General features: G+C 43.9%; 1 protein-coding gene and 1 long non-coding RNA gene across 6 annotated transcripts in view; one reads left to right on the forward strand and one right to left on the reverse strand.

Annotated features, from left to right (window-relative positions):
- The first annotated feature begins 1202 nt into the window (after positions 1 to 1202).
- LOC140065011 (uncharacterized) lies at positions 1203 to 10961 on the forward strand. Its single transcript, XR_011847849.1, has 4 exons — positions 1203 to 1395; positions 3110 to 3198; positions 5299 to 5442; positions 10871 to 10961. It is a non-coding gene; the product is annotated as an uncharacterized lncRNA (long non-coding RNA).
- The window catches only part of TSEN54 (tRNA splicing endonuclease subunit 54), a 31004-nt gene continuing 12665 nt past the window's right edge, over positions 3025 to 21363 (reverse strand). Inside the window, exons 1-11 of one of the 5 annotated variants that reach the window (XM_072112421.1) lie at positions 18173 to 18298; positions 17414 to 17578; positions 16884 to 16947; positions 16697 to 16780; positions 15419 to 15517; positions 15093 to 15145; positions 13927 to 14016; positions 11714 to 12324; positions 11172 to 11232; positions 10954 to 11070; positions 3025 to 5698 (exon numbers count right to left, since the gene is read on the reverse strand). In XM_072112421.1, coding sequence (XP_071968522.1) covers positions 5548 to 5698; positions 10954 to 11070; positions 11172 to 11232; positions 11714 to 12324; positions 13927 to 14016; positions 15093 to 15145; positions 15419 to 15517; positions 16697 to 16780; positions 16884 to 16947; positions 17414 to 17578; positions 18173 to 18234 — 1557 coding nt within the window. In that variant the 5' untranslated portion in view covers positions 18235 to 18298 and the 3' untranslated portion in view covers positions 3025 to 5547. The other 4 variants (XM_072112420.1, XM_072112425.1, XM_072112422.1 and 1 more) reach the window with 4 other exon arrangements.

Genomic DNA, 21363 nt, shown 5'->3' on the forward strand with positions numbered 1-21363 from the left:
TGACAGTGTACATAGGACATTGTCCACATAAAGGGGCATATATAAGTTGAAAATGTTTGTATTGTATTTGTATTCTTTTTTGCCATATATATAATATACATATACAATAAAAGATCTAAGAGCTGTACCATCTTTATTGTCTATTGCTACCAATCACAGAGCAGTTTTCATTTTTCAAAAGGGTAATTTAAAATGGTAGCTGCACTGTGATTGGTTGCTATAGGCAACATACAATTGTCATAGAAAACGTGCATTGCTAAGTAAACATTATAGGCCGCATCCACAGGAAAGGAGATAACTTGCCTATTGGTGAGGATCCCAGTGGTGGGACCCCCACAGATCATGAGAAAGGGGTCCATTCTACCTCATATAGATGAATAGAGCAGCAGGACACATGTGAGAACAGCTGCTGTGTTCATTTGGAGGTATACTGAACCCACTGTCTTGTAATCTGTGGGATCCAAACTCTGGGACCCCCATCAATGAGCAAGTCAAGTGTCTGGACAACCTTAAAGGCATATTGGGAGATTTGATATGTATATGAGACGATTTAGTGAAATAAGACATCATATAAATGCTTGGATATTGTAAAAGGGGTTGTCCACAGGATGAAAAACATGGCTGCTTTCTTCAAAAAACAGCATCACATCTAACCATGGACCATCGTGCTGGTATTGCAGCTCCGCTATCTAGAAATGTGTGGAGCTTAGTTGTCATACCAAGCACTACCCAGAGGGATAGGATCAGGGGCGTAACTAGGAGAGGCAGGGCCCCATAGCAGACTTCATAATGGGGCCCCCTTAAAATTCACATATTACACTCACATTACACTTAAACACATTTATATACCTATATACATAAAAATACAGTTCTTCACTCATATACACACTTTTATACACTCACACACACATATAGAGCATATACACATTATAAATATACTCATACATGCCATATACAACATATATACACACATACAGTATATATACACATCACAGATACACACATATGCAGCATACATACATCACATATTTGTTATATACAAAACGTGCATATATAAAATGTGCCCATGCTCTACTCTTTAGTGTCAATTCGGATGATGGGCCCCCTGACACCGTGGGGTCCATAGCAGCTGCTACCACTGTAGTTACGCCCCTGGCTGGGATAAGGGGTAGGCAGTGTACGCAGTCCCTGGTGGAGGGCAATGTCTTTAAGACGCACATACTGCTGATAACTGGATGCTGCTTCTTTAGGACACAGGTGGCGACGACAGCTAACCCTTTACGTCGTATGTGTAGCTGTCTCATAGAGAGGACACCAGATGCAGTGTCATCACGCTGCCTGCATCCTGGAGGAGAAGCACAGGACCAAGGGGGAAGCTGCAGGGACCACAGGTAGGTGAGTATTCTGTTTTTTTATGTTCTTTTTTTTTTTTTTAATTGTTACCTTGCTCTGCTATACTGTATATCAAGGGAAGGGGGTCCTGAGCTATATTAGGGAAGGGGGTCCTGAGCTATATTAGGTTGATTCCTGTTCTATATTACTAAGGGTGCCCTGTGCAATTTTACAAGTCTACCCAGTGCACCAAAATGCCTAAATCTACAGACTGATAAGAACGTTATCAATCCCAAAATTTCAGAGGACCCCCCATCATGCCAGACTTTCAATATACAAATGTTTCCTGTGCTACAATTTACATTCCATAGAATGGGAAAGAAAGTAGAAATGAGCATATGTAAGGCCATCACCAGTGGCTATAGCCATGTAGACAAGTGTGAACACGTCCATCCACACAATGCACCTCATTAATAACCAGCGCTAGAGAAAGACGTCTTTGATCCTTCTCACCTTTGTTCTGGTTCTTTATTGAGTGTAGGGCAAGATAATGTTTGCCAGCAGAGAAAAGGGATACAAAGATGGAGATGGGGTCAATAGAATTAGTAGGAAAGACACTACTGGGACCCCAAAAATCACAACAATGGTGGTCCTCATAGAAGAGTACGGGAGAAAATATCATCTGCAGTGTTTCCTTCATGATCATGCAATGAGGAGGAATTAGGGGGCACAGTATGTCCCATAGTTATTGAAGGCGTATTGAACTCGATATGCACATATAGCAGAATGGCCATTAGGCAGCAACATAAATCCTTGTTACATTTGCAGTAATACTCCCTTCCACCTAATGAACATACAAAAAGATGATAGTCAGTAGTAGGGGATTATAATAGAGGTGGTTGGGGCTGTAGCCCGGGGCCCAAGCCTTCTAGGGGGCCCATAGCCACCCAAACCACCCAAACAATTTTATACTGAGAAGGATCTTTACCCATGAAATCGTTGTACATCTGTTTCTGCTTTCAATACACAAGAGCCATTTCAGGACCTTTGAAGGTCCTCCAAAGCAGGAAGAAGCTGATTCTGGTACCATATGTAGGAAGTGATTCCAGACTTGTAGGTGCTATAATATTCATACAGCCCAGGGCCCATGGTGGTCTTAATCCGCCCCTGATCATAACAATCGATCCTGCATGTAGAGACAATGTAAAGGTGCGGGTAGAGTAAACTATTGATCCATTTGCATAATTCAGAAGTAAACATTTAATCTGAAGTGTAATAGGGGAAACACTGATACTCATTGTCAGCCCATGGCAGGGGGTCTGGGTGCACTATGGTAATGGAGCGATGGTAGATATACAGTATCACTACAAGCAGCACTTCATTACTTACTACTGTATATCCATGTGTTCTGGGAGGACCATTGTCATTAGTGGAAACATTGTAATTAGTCATTCAGAAACTCATTGTCAGCCCCCAGCAGAGGGTCTCCTGGTGCACTATGGTAATGGAGACATACAGGATCACTACATATCCATGTGCTTACTATATCCATGTGTTATGGAATGTCATTGTCAACTGGAAACATTGTGATTGGGAATTCCATGGAAAACAAATAATTGGTTACCAAGACCCCAAAGTATTAACCCAAGTTTATAAGAAAAAAAATGAGAGTAAACAAAAATTGGAGCAAAACCAATAAAGATAAAGCACTTAGTTACATACTGTATATATTTTAGAATTATATGATTGAAAAAATGTTATACCTTTATTCACACAGGCATAGAAAAAACTGCAACGTTTCGATTCACCTTGAATCTTTGTCATGGATCCTGCACACTAGGACTGGGTGCAAACAAACAGCTTTTGGTAAATACATTGGTTGCTGGCTTTTTTTGGACATAAGCTCTGTTCACACATCAACTACACTAAAAGCTGTCTTTCATAATAGGATGAAAAATGTTATTTGTATGAAACGCGATCCAGACTTAACATGTGCAGCCTAAAGCCGGTGACACACGTGGCGTTTTGAACCCGTTTCTAGTAATTGCGTTTTCAGTCCATTAAAAACCGCATGTGTTTTTGTCCACTTTAAATTAAGATAATTGGGAAAACCGGACAAAAAACGGATGCGTTTTCATGTGTTTTTAAAACGCATGCGTTTTTTAACCAACTGAAAACGAATGACAAAAATCTTACTAGAAACGGGTTCAAAACACCATCACTGTCACCACCCTAAGGTCAGCGATACACGTAGCTTGTTTGTTGCGATTTTTAACGCATTGAAAACGCATTTGTTTTTCTGCATGTGTATTTCAAATGTTTTCTTGTGTGTGCGTTTTTAAAAACGCAATGCTTGATGTGTCTTAATTGTAGGCAGCTGTGTCTCTTGGAATTTGTAAAAATGCAGGGATCTTCTTCTCCCTGCTGTATGCATGGAATCACACGTGTTTCAAAATGCATAACACAAACGCAATGAAAATGTACCTAAAAAAAAACACTGGAGAAAACGCGACTTTAAGATGCTTTATCCAAATACCCATTTAAAAAGCCAGTATGCAGGATTTATTATAACTGTTTTATACGGATGCAAAAACGCAATGAAAAAAACGCACCGGTCGTTTTTCACCGGCCTAAGGTTATCTGCACACGTAGTACATGGTCATGTGGAAAAGGCACATGTCAATCTGCACGTAGTGGGGCACATTTACAAAGGTCCTTGCGCCAGTTTTCTGTCGTACTTTGCATGTTCTTTCTCGTGCATTTAAGAAGTGTCGGCACCACTACTGTGTCAGACGCTAATCATTTGGCTTGCGGCTGCTCTAAACCCAACGCAAAACACAAATTTCTGCACTGAAGGGGATGTTCCGGTGCACAGTCGCACCATGCACCACATTTATCATGCAAAGTCAGACAGAATTGTGTTGCACGCCCCGTGTTAAAGGTGCACCAAAAAAGATACACTCTGTCGGATCAGTGCAGGGGGGGGGCACCAGATTCATGAAGAACGTGCGCCAGAAATCCTGAATTTGGCGCCCCCTGCTTACTTCACTGTTTTTGATCAATGTGCCCCAATGTATTTTTTTTATTTATGCGTTTCACACGTGGTGTTTGCGGTTGAATTTTGAAACGCAAATAATCCTCCTGTGATCACATGTGAAGGTAATAATTGCATATACTAAGCGCGATTGAAACGCAACATTATCTCAACATGTGATCACAGGTGGAACCTTTGCCAAGCATTTTTAAAACGCAACGTAAAGCCCACGTGTGAACGTGGCCTTACGCACACAAACAAACAGCGGTTTACTCAAGGCCTCATAGATTTCCTCTGTGCATGTTCACTATGTGGTTTGTCCAGACGTTGGTAAACATGACTGCTTTCTTCCCAAAACAGCGCCACACCCGACCATGGTTTGTACCGGTATTGCAACTCAGCTCCATTCATCTCCATGCAGCTCCAATACCGCACAAACCACTGTCAGATGTGGCACTGTTTTTGGAAGAAAGCAGCCATACTTTTCGAACTCCAGAGAACTCCTTTAAGTTAACTACTTACCTCTCAGTGATGTGTACAACTCCAAAAATATTGCCCCCTTGTGGCTCATAAAATAAAAGGTGATTAGTAAGCCAATAAAACAGTACAGCTAAAGGACCACAAAAAGCCACCATCCATCTCTATTGATGGGGTGGGGGTTGTTATGGCTGGCAGAACATGGCGCCAAAGGGCACTGAGTGTCTAGTAGTTTTAAAGGGACAAAACTAACCTTTGAAAAGGTGTTCTGAGACCTTACACTAGTAGTTATTCCGTGACTGAAGACCTAAAGGAGAGTGTTGGTATATGCCAGGAGCATGAAGCTTTCCAGCCCATAGGATGAAGGTATTTACAGAACTCAATGTGAACGGCGCCAAAGATGTAAAGCCACGGTGTCTGCTATTGTTCTAATTGTGGATTGTGTCTCCCTCTAGTGGTCACATGACAGCTCAGCCGTCTAAGCCTGGGGATGTCAGGCAGCAGCGGGGGATCTGCGTCCAGGTGCCCCCCGGATTACATCTTTCTATGTATTTGCCTTATATATGAACCTAGACGTTTTAGCTGGGAATTTATTGATGGTGCGCCTTATAGTCTGAAAAATACTGTATTTATATATATTATAATCAAAATTTTCATTTAAAAGGAGCAGTTTATACACAAAGATACTGACAGACCATCCATTATCAAGGGTAAATGTCCACAGGGAGCTGTAAGTCTTTGAAGGTGTAAAAGGCGATTTCTCCACAATCCACCAGGGCGAACACCACGGGTACGTCTCCGCTCTGGTGTGCCAGGCTCTTCATAGCGCGCAGGGTAGGGATTGGTTCATCAAAGCTGTGGGCACAAAGACAAAATTTATGTAGTCTGATGTGAATAGGTATACAAGCGGTCCCCTACTTAAGAACACCTGACTTACATACGACCCCTAGTTACAAACGGACCTCTGCATTTTGGTAATTTACTGTACATTAGCCCAAGGCTACAATAAACAGCTATAACAGTTATCAAATTTGTCTGTAATTGAGCTTTATTGGTAATCCTGGTTCTTATGACAACCCCACATTTTTAAAATCCATTTGTCACAGAGACCCAAAAAAAAAAATTTGACTGGGGTTACAATTATAAAATATACATTTCCGAATTACATACAAATTCAACTTAAGAACAAAACTGCAGAACCTATCCTGTACATAACCTGGGGACTACCTGTACTAGAAGGGAGCCCCCACCATGGACCCCCCTGTATTAATCACAGCAAAGAGCCTTCTGGATCATCACTGGAGATCAAAATTAGAGAACAATGTATGATCAAATTTTTTCAAAAACAATCTCATCTCAATTGATCAACATTTGATGGATACGTTGTAAGGGGTCAACAGGCCACTAGAACCGCGCTTCACAAAATTATATAATAAGAGTAAACCTTTATCTTGCAAAAAAAAAAAAAGTGATTATAATAACATTGTCTGAAGACCGCAAAGAAGGTCCAACGTTGTTGTTGAAGGTTCTGATACGCCCTTGCCATGTAGCTGTATGCGAGGTCCAACTCCTGCTGCAGAAAACATTCCCCAAACCATGACACTTCCTCCACCGCCTTTCACTGACTTCTTTGCACACTTTGGCATTCAGGGTTTCACCTTTGTTTTGTCGACAAACTGTTTGTAATCAGATCCAACTAAATTAAACTTGCGTTGATTACTAAAATGAACTGTTGGCCAGTTCTTCTCTGCCCACACAAGATGCTCCTCAGCAGAGGTAAGTCTAGCCTTTTGATTCTTTCTGCTATTGAGAGCTTTGGTCACAGCAGAGTTGGGCTTTCAATCCAAATGCTCTGAAACATTGTGACACTGTACTAGGAGACAGATCATTATCCTGTTCAGTGCTAAACTCCTGAGCAATTCTAGCTGCAGTGTCGAAAGATTACCCATGGAGATTCTCCACATTATCCTGTCCTCTCTTGCATTTTTGTCTTTCGAGGGCAACTAGCCTTTTTGGGAGGACTTTAATGAGCTTGTTTTGTTATAAAGATGCAATAGTCTAAATAAAATCACATACTTGGAGCAACCAACTTCTTTTGCTACGGCTGATAGGGTCACTGCTTTGGCCTTCAGCTGTTAACACGTGTGTTTACCAAACGCAACCGTTAATGCATTCATTAACACCGTGGTTAACACATGCGCTTGTTAACAGTGTTAACGCATGCGTTGATGTAAGCGCTAACATTTGCGTTAAATGTTAACAGCTGTTTAATTAGGCAAATCCCTTTATACCAATATCTTACATGAGGTGGGTGTGAGTGCGGTGGCATATTACATGCAAAAAGAGCAGATGGGGGATCAGCGCCATCAGTTGTTCCTTTTGGAACTCTTGGGGTTTATATTGAGGCATAATTATTTCGTCTTCGACAGGACTTTTTACAGGCAGGTCTCGGGCACTGCGATGGGTGCACGCTGCGCTCCTTCCTACGCCAACCTATTTTTAGGTTGGTGGGAGGAGACCAGGGTGTACCCATCCAGGGACTTCCAGGGGCATGCCATCGGTTGGTATCGTTATATCGACGATGTGCTTGTCCTCTGGAGGGGCCCACCCGAGACCTGTCGAGCATTTGTGGAGGACCTCAATGCTAATGAATGGCAAATACGGCTAACACCAGTGTTTTCTCAAACAGAAGTAAATTTCCTGGACCTACGGATTTCTCTACAGCAGAAGGTTATCGAAACAACACTATATAGGAAAGAAACCGCGACGAACAGCCTTCTACACTACCGGAGCTTTCACCCCCGACACTTGAAAGATGGCATCCCAATAGGGCAATTTTTACGTGCTAGGAGGAACTGTAGCACACAAGCAGAATTTATGGAGCAAGCTAGAGACCTAACAACTAGATTCAAGAACCGTGCCTACCCAAAAAAAGTGATCTCTAAAGCTTTTACCCGTGCTAAACAAACCCCAAGACAAGACACCTTTGTACCAAGAATGAAAACATCTGATGGCAAACCTTGCCTGATAACGAGTTACCATAATCAATGGTCGGACATATACAAACTGTTACACAAAAATTGGGGCATCTTAAAAAGTGAGCCCAGACTGGATATACATATTCCCCCTGTATCGAAGATGGTCGCGAGACGAGCTAAAAATTTGCGTGACAACCTAACTAGGAGCCACTTTCAACGACCCACGAGAGCAATTGGACATGGCCAACGACTTCTTGGCACACATCCGTGTGGAGACTGCACGATCTGTCCCCTGATTTCAAGAGGTGACAACATTCAAAATCCATCCGACTCTAGGACTATAAAACTTCGGTCCTATGTGAACTGTCGGACACGCTGTGTCATTTATGGCCTAACGTGTTCCTGCCCTAAGATGTATGTGGGGCAAACGGGCCAAGAGTTACGTAAAAGAGTGCAGAAACACATCTCCACGATTAATAATGCGGAACGAGACCTTAAGGATGGGAAACAATTATCCACAGTTGCCAAACATTTCCTTAGTGTGCACAAAGGTGACCCTTCTAGCCTAAGAGTCATTGGCCTTGACAGAGTACAATCCAACATAAGGGGAGGAGATCCAACCCCGGCCCTGCTCCGACTTGAAGCCAAATGGATATTTGAACTGAAAACATTGGCCCCTTTGGGGATGAATGAAGACATGCTCTTCTCCGGCTTCTACAAAAAGTAGGTATCCACTTCTGCCATATCTCTATCACACAGTTTCTGCTGCAGGCCCACTCCGGGTCGTCCTGTTCTTTCTTCTCACTGTTTCCATTCCCCTCGTCCCATTTCTGGCTCTTGCTCACATTGCGGTCTCACTATCACCTGTTTTGTTTGTCACCCACAGCACTGCACCACTGGTCTGCATCCTGGGCCACCCTCTGCTATAGTGACCCCTTCCTCACACACGCACGCGCACATCACTCCGATCTGCACATTCTTTGCTTCACTTTTCACGGATTCCCTATCATCACGGTGGCTTACGCCACACTCATTCTCGATTGGGCACTAGGCTCACATCACGTTGTAACCCGGTCACACACTTCACCGGTTTGGCATTGGCTACAGGGGTTCCCCACTCATTTGAGGCTCACACACTTATTTGGGTTCCCCCCAGGCAACCTTCATTCACTTCCGCCTTTTTCCTGTCCTTTTCTTTACACGTCTCTCTTTTTCTACTATGGTCGTTTTCCCTTCTTCCCAATATTCCTTTTCTTCCTTTTCTCTTTGTTCTTTCTTTTCGCATCTTATGTGGCACGCGCCCATCACCTATTGATTTATCCATGCATAGGGGCCAGCTTGGACTTCTTCTCTCTTCTATTCTGAAGACCTCCCTACCCATTTTTCTTGGGCTAATTATAACTCTGTACTGCTTTATCACCTCCAGGTTCATGACCTTATCCCCCAACGCCTCTATCCTGTGTCTCCAAGACCTATACGCTGTTTGCTAAATCCAGGTCCACTTCGTAGAGACCGACGTCTGCTTCCCACGTCCTTGGTCCTACCCTTGGGTGTATTTTGATCGTATATAAGTTCCGTGTCTATGATATGTTTGGCTATTTCGACAAACTAAGTATCCTCTTATCTTGCATTTTGGCATATATTGTACCACTTTTTAGCCTTTTGATGCAACTATGATGGACTATATTTTCGCGATGATTATTATGGCTGATTGCATGGTTTGGTATGAGTGTTGGGTGAATGGGTGAATGTGCATGGGCCCATGCAGGTACATGTGTTGGTCTGAGTGTGCTCACGACAACTGACGATGAAGTGTTATTTAGGACAAATTTGGTTGACTTGGCATGTACACTATGCACTTTACATGAATCACACATGCACTTTTGCACCTGACTATTATTAACATTATTATCCTTTTTGGATATGTGTAATGGCATTTGTATTGTATTACTATTCATGAATACATCCATACCCACCATTCTCACCTAATCATGGCAATCCGCCCTGTTTCCTTCACTCAGATTACATGTCCATACTTACCATTGTTTACCTGGCTGCGTCTTCGGCGTTGCCTGGATACGGGAGGTGCGCAAGCGCGGTTAGCGAGCCGCGTCACCGGAAGTGACGCCGCGCCGTGGCGGGCTCCTCCCCGTTTCCGGTGACGCTGACTCTGACGCAGTCACGATGCACACCGGCCGTCCATTCACAGCATCCGGCACAGGTATATATGTTTGGGTACTCCATCAGCAGGGCACCCCTGAGGAAGCCGCGATACGCGGCGGAACGCGTGGGGCGACTTGTCCTGGGTCCACATCTCCACCCCACATCTTTTGGTAAATATTGTAGCTCAGATTGGTGTCTAGTGGGTACGCTATTGCACCTCAGCCACTCCAGCACAGAGGATTCACACGCACTTCTGTGCGCATCACCACACATCCTCGGGCTGGACTGTCTGATAGCTATTGTTGCTTACATCTCCCTTCCCACAGACGCATGCCTGGCTCATACACTCACCTTTTAGTGGGATGGTTTTTGTGAGGCCCAGGTCTGGCTAAACCCGACATTATCAGGTGTCGGGCTCCAGTTGATTTTTGTATGTATGGGTGCACCAGGGTGCATTCCTTTTAAATGATTTTATGATACATTTTTTGTCTTGTTGATGTTTGTCCTTTGTCCTAACTTTTCAATAAAGTTCATTCGCTACTTTACACATGTTGTTTTGTTTTCATCTAATATAGCCCATTTTTACATGTGTGTAGCCCATTGATTGGGTGTTACCCTACAGTACAGATCCCAATTCTGTATACATAATTAGGCAAATCACTCTTCAGCTATTGCAATGCTTTCTTAAACGCATGCATTAAACGCGACGTGTGACCGCACCCTTAGGAAATTGTGTGTTGTTCTCCAATATTGATCTCACATGGGTGGCCTTCCCAGAAATTCGCCCTTAAAGGGGGCTTGTGTTGTAGGAGAGGGGTTAGAAGAATTTCGGGATTCACCACCTAGTACATGTCATGTGATCGTCTTCCCGTTACTTTCCCCTTAGCCCCGCCCAAACACTATGTTGGAGAGAAATTAGAAAATAACACTGGGATGAGAGTCACAGAGTTTACACCGCTGCCCACCTACCTGCGCACGCACAGGTAAGCACAGGGTTTGCCCGGTTTGGATTTCTTATATTCCGAGTTACCATCAGCTTGAAATAAATTAAAGTCGATCTGAGGGTTATCCTGCGAGTCCTGGAGCCTGGGGATAGGAAATACAGAAGTCATGTATGAGGGGGGATTTTTCATCCAAACCGATAGGGCTGATAGCCATCAGTATATTATGATTTCCATAGCACTTACCTCTTCCCATCCTCCAGCAGAGTAGACTGACCTATGACCGTTAATTGCTCCAAAACTGAAGCTGGATACAGATATAAAGAATTATTACAGAAAACGTGTTGTTACCATCATCAATAATTACACAAAATCAATTATGTTGCAAAAACGCTTTCAATTTATTTTTAATTTAATTTGAAAATTATGGCCACAAATCCTAAGAGTCCTATCTGCAGGTAGCATGTTATAGAGTAGGAGGAGCTGAGCAGATTGTACATAGTGTCCTATCTGCAGGCAGCAGGTTATAGAGCTGGAGGAGCTGAGCAGATTGTACATAGTGTCCTATCTGCAGGTAGCATGTTATAGAGCTGGAGGAGCTGAGCAGATTGTACATAGTGTCCTATCTGCAGGCAGCATGTTATAGAGCAGGAGGAGCTGAGCAGATTGTACATAGTGTCCTATCTGCAGGTAGCATGTTATAGAGCAGGAGGAGCAGAATAACAATGTTACTAGTTTACATTAACATTAGGTTAAAAAATAGAATAAACTATCCAGCGTGTTCTCACCTGTAGAGGTCACACGTCCGGGTGTCAGCAGGGGTCTGACTGTACTCGCCCACAGATGTGCCGGCCTCTCCCTGTGTCTCTGATGTTCTCTCTCTTCCAGGACCTTCTTATATTCCCTCCAGTTGCTGCACTTCTTTACCTTGGGGTCCACGTTGATACTGACCTTGTATTTCTGTTCCCAGTCCCACTGCTCCTGTTCTCTCCTGGAAAACTTCTCCGGGCGCAGGTTTAGCCTCCTCATCCACGGAGAGATGTCCACCTGGCGACCTACCACATTGTCAGGTAGGAGGGCAGGCTCGGGGTCAGGCAGGTTTAGGCAAGGCTGATCGTTAGCACAATTCGGAAAGGAGATTTTGGAGAAATCCCATCTGTAGTCCCTGGGCGATTTCACGGTTTCTTCGTCGCAATCTGTTTCCTTGGTCTGTAACGGACTTGTATTTTTGGCTTTTTTCTCAACTTTAATGTTTTCTAATACATCGGGCTCAACAGTTATTGGGTTTGGAGCACAGGAGGTAACTGGTTCTGGGTAAGGGGGTCTCTTGGGTTTGGAGGAGTTACTTTCCTCTCTGCTATTGCTTCCTGATGTATCTGATTCATTTTGGGTTTCTAAACTGCAAATGGATACAAAAATAATGAAATATTAAAAATAAAAGTGGGTCATTTGCTTTACTTGTGGGGTCAGAGTACATGTAGGTAGTTAAAGGAAAAGTGTCCCCATTAAACTACCAGCCCCTTCAGGTAGGAGATGAAATTTCCTATCTAGAATTTGATCTTTTATGTGAAATTTTACCTCTCCTGCAGTGTCCTGCAATAATGATCAGAGAAGAGTCATATTTGCCGGAGATGAGTCAAATTTAGGGGCTCTATTTAAGACTTTAGTTCTATAGGGCTTAGAAACCTGCTGGTGTCATATTAAAATTAAGAATCTCTTCTTCAGGATTGTGGTTCTGTGATCTAATGAACTGGACATACAAGCATACAAAAAATTGTAAACTGGATCTTTGTCTGCAGCTCACATTTACAACTATGTCTTTAAATAGCTGTATCTCTGGTTTTTTTTAGCTCCCAGAAGATCAAGCCTGATCTGAAAAATTATATTCTTATTTTGCAGCCTCTGAACTTGACTCATCTCAGGCAAATATGACTCTTCTCTGCTCACTTTCACATGACTTTAGAGGAGATTATTTATTATAGGCAAATGGCTTTTTGCATAAAAGAGGACATTTTAGAGGGGAAATTGCAGTCCCTTCGTCAGGGAGGTTATAGTTTTATGGTGTAAAATCTGGTATCAGGTTCTGCTTAAAGGGAATCTAAACTAAACCTAACTAAACCCCACTAAACTACCAGCCCCCTCATCAGGTCGGGTATAAATTTTTTTTTTTTTTTATAATTTCTTCTTTTATGTAAAATCTCACCCATTTACCTATAAAAAAAATGACTCCAAAGTCAGTCAAATATGACTCTTATCAACTTGTTTTCAGACGAGAGGAGTCAAGTTTAGAGGTTATAGGGGTGGTGTCACTTCAGAAGGGTCTATCTTTTGTTCTATAGCATCTAGAGCACACCTATGTCATATTAAAGATCTTTCAGATCACATCAGACGTATGGCTTTTTTGAGCTACAGAACCTGAAATACAGTCAGCTAAAGACAGAGTTAGAAATGTGAGCTGCAGATAGAGATCCGGTTCCTGTCTATATCTCCAGTTCTGTAGTTCACAGAACCAAAAGATGAGATTCTTATCTTTAATATTAAACAGCTTGTTTCTAGGTGCTATAGAACAGAAGATAGGGGCTTCTGAAGGGACTTTTCCCCTGCAATCACTAAACTTGACTCATCTCATGTGAAAACGAGTCATTTTTGGGACTTTGGGGAGAGGATTTTATTTACAGGTAAACAGATGAGATGTCTAGAAAAGGGAGCTGGTAGTTTAATGGGGTACAATCTAGTAACAGATTCCCTTTAAATGGGTTGTACCAGCTTGCATTGTCACTGACTATACACAGGATAAGGGGTAACAATCTGAGCATTAGGGGTACAACTGCTGGTATCACCACCGATCACAAGAAGGGACCCCCTTAAAGTATTACCACATGTAAACACTATAGTTTGATGGAAAAAACTTTTCACAGGGTGAAAATACTCAATTTTGTCCAATCCATTTCTATAAATGTCTATACTGTATAAGGTGATGGAGGGAGAGGGGGGTCTTTACCGTGGCCTCGTCGGACTCCTCTTACGTTTCCTACTGGATCCAGCACGTCTCTCCAGGTTTATCTGTCTCTCGTAAGGTAACTGTATGGAGCTGACGAAAGAAGGATGCAGAACAAGAAAGATATTTCAGTATTTGAACAGCAAAGGTTAAACCTTCTGTAAAGACCCTGTAAATGGGGTCATTACGAAATATTGTGCTCCTATTAGATTGCTATGTGTCCAATAGAGCCTGATCACCTCTCTGCGCCATCTACTGTCTATAACTGGTAATGCAGCTGAATCTTATCTACCTGGGAAGGGAGGGGGGGTTTCATTGTTAACCAATTATAACTGTTTTACTTATATTAATACTGATCTGCTCCGAGGTTCCTAATTGGTGGATGCATGGAACCCCGTCCAGAATGGAAGTTTGACAAATACTCCCTCTGTCTGGTGCTCCAATTTCCTTCCATCCTCTGCCACATTCCAGAGCTTGCTCCAAATGTTGCCCCGGCAGCTTCTACCTTCTCCAGCCCCAAGTTCCTGAATCCGGGCTGTGAGTTTTCACTACCAGACTGCATACAACCAGCTAATTCGGACATTGGCAAATAGAAACACTACCTCAGCCTGTTACCTTGCTGCATTGAAGTTGTGGAATAAAGATACTGTAAGTTTGATGCTTTATACATCTTTTATCCACACGTGATCCCTGGCTGTTGCTAACATCACTGGCCTCCCCTCTCCCATCTACCCGGGGATCTCTACATCACACATTGCCCCAGTGGGAAACCTTTCATCTATTCTTGCAATCCCTGGCCCTGTCTGGCATGGACAAGGCCTGTTCCACTTGGACCAAGTGACCGTGACAAGTCTAGCGCTAGGCCGTGCCAAAGCCAGCCGCTTAGTACCAAGGGAATCCAGCTGCCCCCACACTGAAAGCTCAGGCCCCATTGGGAGGATGTTGCACTTCCCCTGCATAATCATCTGGATAGTGTGGATCATGTAGATAAAATTTGGACCCACCCCCTTAGGAGAACATTCGTCATAGGGAAAATTCTACAATTTATGAAAGGGGAACGATGCCAAATAGACACGTCATTAGGTAAACTGAGCCCTATCGACATTAATATACACATTGCTTGCAATAAATAGAAAAATAAACGTCAACAACTTGTTAAGTGTTCGCACCTTGGGTCAAAGCGGGTGACAATGTACCCCAACCTTTTCAAGTGGCTATATACCTGTATAAAAAGCCAGAAACAAAGAAGAAAATACCGTCATGGGTGCAAGTTACATTCTCTGATGTAGTGGATAATACAGTGGAATACAAAGTCGTCTATAGAACAAAAATGTTATTAAAAAAATTAATAGAAAATTGTATACAGTGTAACAACAAATGAAGGCTTAACAGGCATTGGGCCAATCTGGGCTATGGATACATTTGAAATATATGCAAATAATTTTTTGTTAGATAAGCCAAGTATGAATACACATTACATGACAATATTCATTACCTGATAGTGGAGCAGACGGACCCGACCAGCGGAGAGCAGCTTCTGATAAGCCTCCTGCACAGACATTGGAAGATCCCTGTAAAACAGCTGAATAGATCCCTAAACAGAGAAAGAATTGTTACTTATAAGATATATAACGCACAATGCGGATATAAGCTCCAACAAATACATGATATCATACATAAATATTTCAGCTGCACCTGTATGCGTCGGGTGCTCAGCCCAGGATTGATTCGTCCTATTGGCAATATAAAATAATAGAAAGAAAGTCAGCACTCCAAAAAAATTTCAAAAAAAAGGGATGCTCCCTGGAATAAAGTAACCCCTGTTATATGAAGAAGTTTTTGGAGTGACGCCTTTTTTTATACATGGCTAGTTAGGAGAGAGCGAGAGACAGAGAGTGAGTGTGAGAGAGCGAAAGAAAGAGAGAAAGAAAGAAAGAGAGAAAAAGAAAAAGAAAGAGAGAAAAAGAAAGAAAGAGAGAAAAAGAAAGAAAGAAAGAGAGAAAAAGAAAGAAAGAGAAAAAGAAAGAAAGAGAGAAAAAGAAAGAAAGAGAGAAAAAGAAATGTCTCTCTTTACATGATACATAGAGAAGAGAAAGTGAGAGAGAAAGAAAAAAAATAGAGGAAGAAAGAAAGAGAGTGAGAGAGAGAGAGAGAGAGAAAGAAAAAGAAAAAGAGAGAAAATGAAAGAGAAAGAGCGAGAGAAAGAGAAATAGAAACAAAGTGAAAGACAGACAGATTCAAAGAATGCAGCAGCACTCCATATAGTGAATAAAAAAAAACAATTGGATGTATGGCAAACACATCATAGATCAGTGATGGTGAAACTTTTAGCGACCAAGTGCCCCAACTGCAACCCCAAACCTCCCTCATTTATCGCGAGGTGCCAACCAAAAATTAAAGCAGTAATTTATTGCTCCCTGAACAACTTTCAATCATACTGGCCTCCTGAGGACACCAACACAGTAGAAAGAAGGAGAGAAAATTTGCACCATTGTAGCTTCTATCCAGTGCCCGTCTCTACACAGAGAACCAATGGGGCAAGCAGTAGCTTCTCCAAAGATAATTCGTCTCTGTCTACACATTCTCCCTCTTCCTACAGTCGCAAGCAGCATCTTTTAAGTTGCTTGGAACTGCAGTGAAATTTTTTGAGTCCTGTCTGGTGTCCTGGGGCAATGGCCCAGGTGCCCACAGAAAGAGATCAGAGTGCCACCTCTGGCACCCGTGCCATAGGTTCGCCACCACTGTCATAGATATATAGGTAGATAAGACTTACACACTCCAGTAAGTAGACGGCTTCCTCAGGCAGGAGACACTGCCGTCCTCCCTCGGTAAAACCCATGTTCTGCCAAAATTTGCCCTGAACATGGAAGAAGAGAAAAGATCACACTTACCGCTAATAAGCAGTGACCAGACGGATACATTGTATCTGTGAATGTTATAATCTCTGAGGCTGTACATACCGCCGGCAGTGTCAGCTCCACCAATTCTTCTTCCGGTTTCCATACTCCTCTTCCCAAACTTCCCCTGCAAAGGGCAAAGTAATTTAGAAAATTTACATAAAGTGCAAATCTTTGGAGATTATTGCAATGAACACAGAGTAGGTACAGCCACACACCGAGCAGAACCAGAACGGGGTAGTGCTACCTGTGTGTGACATTTCCACTGCAGGTCCCATTCTTAGGATAGATAAAGGTCCAAAAGGGCGGACCCAAACTTATTAGGCATTTATGGCAACTCTGGTAATAATAATAATAATTCTTTATTTAACGCCTACAGATTATGCAGTACTGCACACTGGGACTTGAACCCAGGACTCCAGCGCTGCAAGGCAGAAATGCTACCCACTCAGCCACCGTGCTGCCTACATAAGTCATAAATACCCAGAATTTTAATATCCCTTCAATAAACCACCTTCTCCTAAGGATTCACAGGGTGGCAGCACAAAGGACCAGGCTCACTGAAGGTTTAAGACTACAGACACAATACTTACAGGCGCTCCACACGCTCCTCCGTCAGCAGCTCCCACTGCTCCGCGCGACAAATCTGCAGCTTCTCCTCCTGAGTGCGAGACCCATCCGGCAGAAAGTCCTTCTGTCCATGTGACCGCTGAGGAATACTCTGCTCCCGGCTCCGCGCTGCAAACAACTCTGCCGGACTAAGACCAAAAAAAAGGAAAATTATTATTATTATAATAAAAAGGATAAAAGTCGATGTTACCGATAACAACCAATAAGCTTCGGCGTTCATTTCCAAAAAAGCTACAATGACATGTGGTTGGTTCCCTCAACAATAGGGAACACAGGATAGGACACAAGTGTCTAATCACTTGCAGGAACATTTACACTGCACATTACATCCATTGGCAGTGTTCACACGATGCATTTGGATTATGCTTTGAAACAAAACGCAATACAAATGCAATGTGTGAACATGGCCCAAATCTCCTGGTACAATCCCCAAGAACTAGACCCGTATCTTGTGTAAAGGGAATAACATGAAGTTACCAGAATATCCCTTTAACTTAACAGCTTCCATTCAATGACAGCAAGCAGCCACATGCAGAAATACAAAGTAAATGACTGTTACACAGTATTATACAAGTACGAAAAGTGCAATTACTCTACATAGTGTCTGCCTCTCCCTGACACTCAGCTTTACCACCACTTGCTATGCTGCAGAGGTAGGTGGGCAGCATGGGCACGAGTTAGTACCAGCTGCCCATGTCTGCAAAGCTGGTGAAATGACCTACCCTGCACACCGTACCTGAGCATGATGCCACCCGTCCTGCACCCGCACACAGCAGCAGCACATGCAGCAGGATGGAGCTAGCTGTGATGTCACTGGTCACATGTTCCCAGGTCATGTGACTCCATAGAGGCGGAGCTTCCTGCTGCACGCTGTGTGTGTGTTGTCATGCCTGCTTTGGGGTCTCACGCACAGTAGTTAGGGCTCCATGAGGTGCAGTAGTCTGTATTATACATGTTGGGGTGCATGCAGAGTGCTTAGGGCTCCATGGGGTGCAGTAGTCTGTATTATACATGTTGGGGTGCATGCAGAGTGCTTAGGGCTCCATGGGGTGCAGTAGTCTGTATTATACATGTTGGGGTGCATGCAGAGTGCTTAGGGCTCCATGGGGTGCAGTAGTCTGTATTATACATGTTGGGGTGCATGCAGAGTGCTTAGGGCTCCATGGGGTGCAGTAGTCTGTATTATACATGTTGGGGTGCATGCAGAGTGCTTAGGGCTCCATGGGGTGCAGTAGTCTGTATTATACATGTTGGGGTGCATGCAGAGTGCTTAGGGCTCCATGAGGTGCAGTAGTCTGTATTATACATGTTGGGGTGCATGCAGAGTGCTTAGGGCTCCAAGGGGTGCAGTAGTCTGTATTATACATGTTGGGGTGCATGCAGAGTGTTTAGGGCTCCATGGGGTGCAGTAGTCTGTATTAAACATGTTGGGGGTGCAGTAGTCTGTATTATACATGTCGGGGTGCATGCAGAGTGCTTAGGGCTCCATGAGGTGCAGTAGTCTGTATTATACATGTTGGGGTGCATGCAGAGTGCTAAGGGCTCCATGGGGTGCAGTAGTCTGTATTATACATGTTGGGGTGCATGCAGAGTGCTTAGGGGTCCATGGGGTGCAGTAGTCTGTATTATACATGTTGGGGTGCATGCAGAGTGCTTAGGGCTCCATGGGGTGCAGTAGTCTGTATTATACATGTTGGGGTGCATGCTGGGTGCTTAGGGGTCCATGGGGTGCAGTAGTCTGTATTATACATGTTGGGGTGCATGCAGGGTGCTTAGGAGTCCATGGGGTGCAGTAGTCTGTATTATACATGTTGGGGTGCATGCAGAGTGCTTAGGGGTCCATGAGGTGCAGTAGTCTGTATTAGACATGTTGGGGTGCATGCAGAGTTCTTAGGGCTCCATGGGGTGCAGTAGTCTGTATTAAACATGTTGGGGGTGCAGTAGTCTATATTATACATGTTGGGGTGCATGCAAAGTGCTTAGGGCTCCATGGGGTGCAGTAGTCTGTATTATACATGTCAGGGTGCATGCAGAGTGCTTAGGGCTCCATGAGGTGCAGTAGTCTGTATTATACATGTTTGGGGGCATGCAGAGTTCTAAGGGCTCCATGGGGTGCAGTAGTCTGTAATATACATGTTGGGGTGCATGCAGAGTGCTAAGGGCTCCATGGGGTGCAGTAGTCTGTATGATACATGTTGGGAGTGCAGTAGTCTGTATTATACATGTTGGGGTGCATGCAGAGTGCTTAGGGCTCCATGGGGTGCAGTAGTCTGTATTATACATGTTGGGGAGCATGCAGAGTGCTTAGGGCTTCATGGGGTGCAGTAGTCTGTATTATACATGTTGGGGTGCATACAGAGTGCTTAGGGCTCCATGAGGTGCAGTAGTCTGTATTATACATGTTGGGGTGCATGCAGTGCTTAGGGCTCCATGGGGTGCAGTAGTCTGTATTATACATGTTGGGGTGCATGCAGAGTTCTTAGGGCTCCATGGGGTGCAGTTGTCTGTATTATACATGTTGGGGTGCATGCAGAGTGCTTAGGGGTCCATGGGGTGCAGTAGTCTGTATTATACATGTTGGGGTGCATGTAGAGTGCTTAGGGCTCCATGAGGTGCAGTAGTCTGTATTATACATGTTGGGGTGCATGCAGAGTGCTTAGGGCTCCATGAGGTGCAGTAGTCTGTATTATACATGTTGGGGTGCATGCAGAGTGCTTAGGGCTCCATGGGGTGCAGTAGTCTGTATTATACATGTTGGGGTTCATGCATAGTTCTTAGGGGTCTATGTGTTGCACTGTAGTCTGTATTATACATGTTGGGGGTACAGTAGTCTGTATTTTACATGTTGGGGTGCATGCAGAGTGCTTAGTAGTGATGGGAATTCCGGCTCTTCTTAGTGAGCTGGCTCATTAGGCTCCGCTCATTAAGAAGAGCCAGTTCTTCTGGCTACTGAATGACTCCCTATTAAATATTTAATAGGGAGCTGGAGGCCAGTCAGTACTCCACACCGCTCCACTTTTAATACATTTTATAGGGGCAGGGTTTAGTGAGCCGGCTCAGGTCATTCATCAGATGAGCCGGCTCTTTGTTCCGGTTCGTTCGCGAACAACCCATCACTAGTACTCAGGGATCTATGGGGTGCACTGTAGTCTGTGATTTACATATTGGGTGAATGCAGAGTGCTTAGGGGTCCGTGGGGTGCAGTTTGTGAGTTGTTAGGTAATTAGAAGATGTATGGGGTTGGCAGTATGCACGTGGTGAAGGGTCTCATGGAAAGGAGTTGGGTGTCAGTCAGGGGACCATGAGGTACAGTCTGTGACATGGGGGTCTCTATGATATGTCTATGGGCTGCAGTCTGCATGTGGAGAAGGGTGGGGGTGGTATAAGGAATAGTCAGGGCTCCGTGGGGTGCAGTCTGTGCTATGTCTATGGGCCATGGTCTGCCTATGGAGAAGGGTGGGGGTGGTGTTAGGAATAGTAAGGGGTCCATGAGGTGTAGTCTATGACATGGGGGGTCTCTGTGCTATGTCTATGGGCCATGGTCTGACTATGGAGAAGGGTCGGGTGGTGTTAGGAATAGTGGGGTCCATGAGGTGCAGTCTCATATATAGAGAAGGGGCTGCATGCAAAGTACTCGGGGTCCGTGGGTTGCAGTTGTGACAAGGTCTGCAGTATGCATGCAGGGAGGGGTCTGCTGCAGAGTGCTTGGGGGGCCATGGTGTACATTATGTGATTTTGGGGTGCTGTCTGTCTGAGAAGGAGGGTGCATGGGTTGCAGTTTATGACATGGGGGGAACCTAAGGAACATATGTGGTCAGTAGTTGGCTTGCAAAGTAGTTATGGGTGCATAGGGTCACACGGGGATCACTGTAATAAAACAAACTTCATCTCCAAAAAGAGAAAGTGAGGTCAG

The sequence above is a fragment of the Engystomops pustulosus genome, chromosome 6 (assembly GCF_040894005.1).
Source record: "Engystomops pustulosus chromosome 6, aEngPut4.maternal, whole genome shotgun sequence".
NCBI lineage: Eukaryota > Metazoa > Chordata > Amphibia > Anura > Leptodactylidae > Engystomops > Engystomops pustulosus.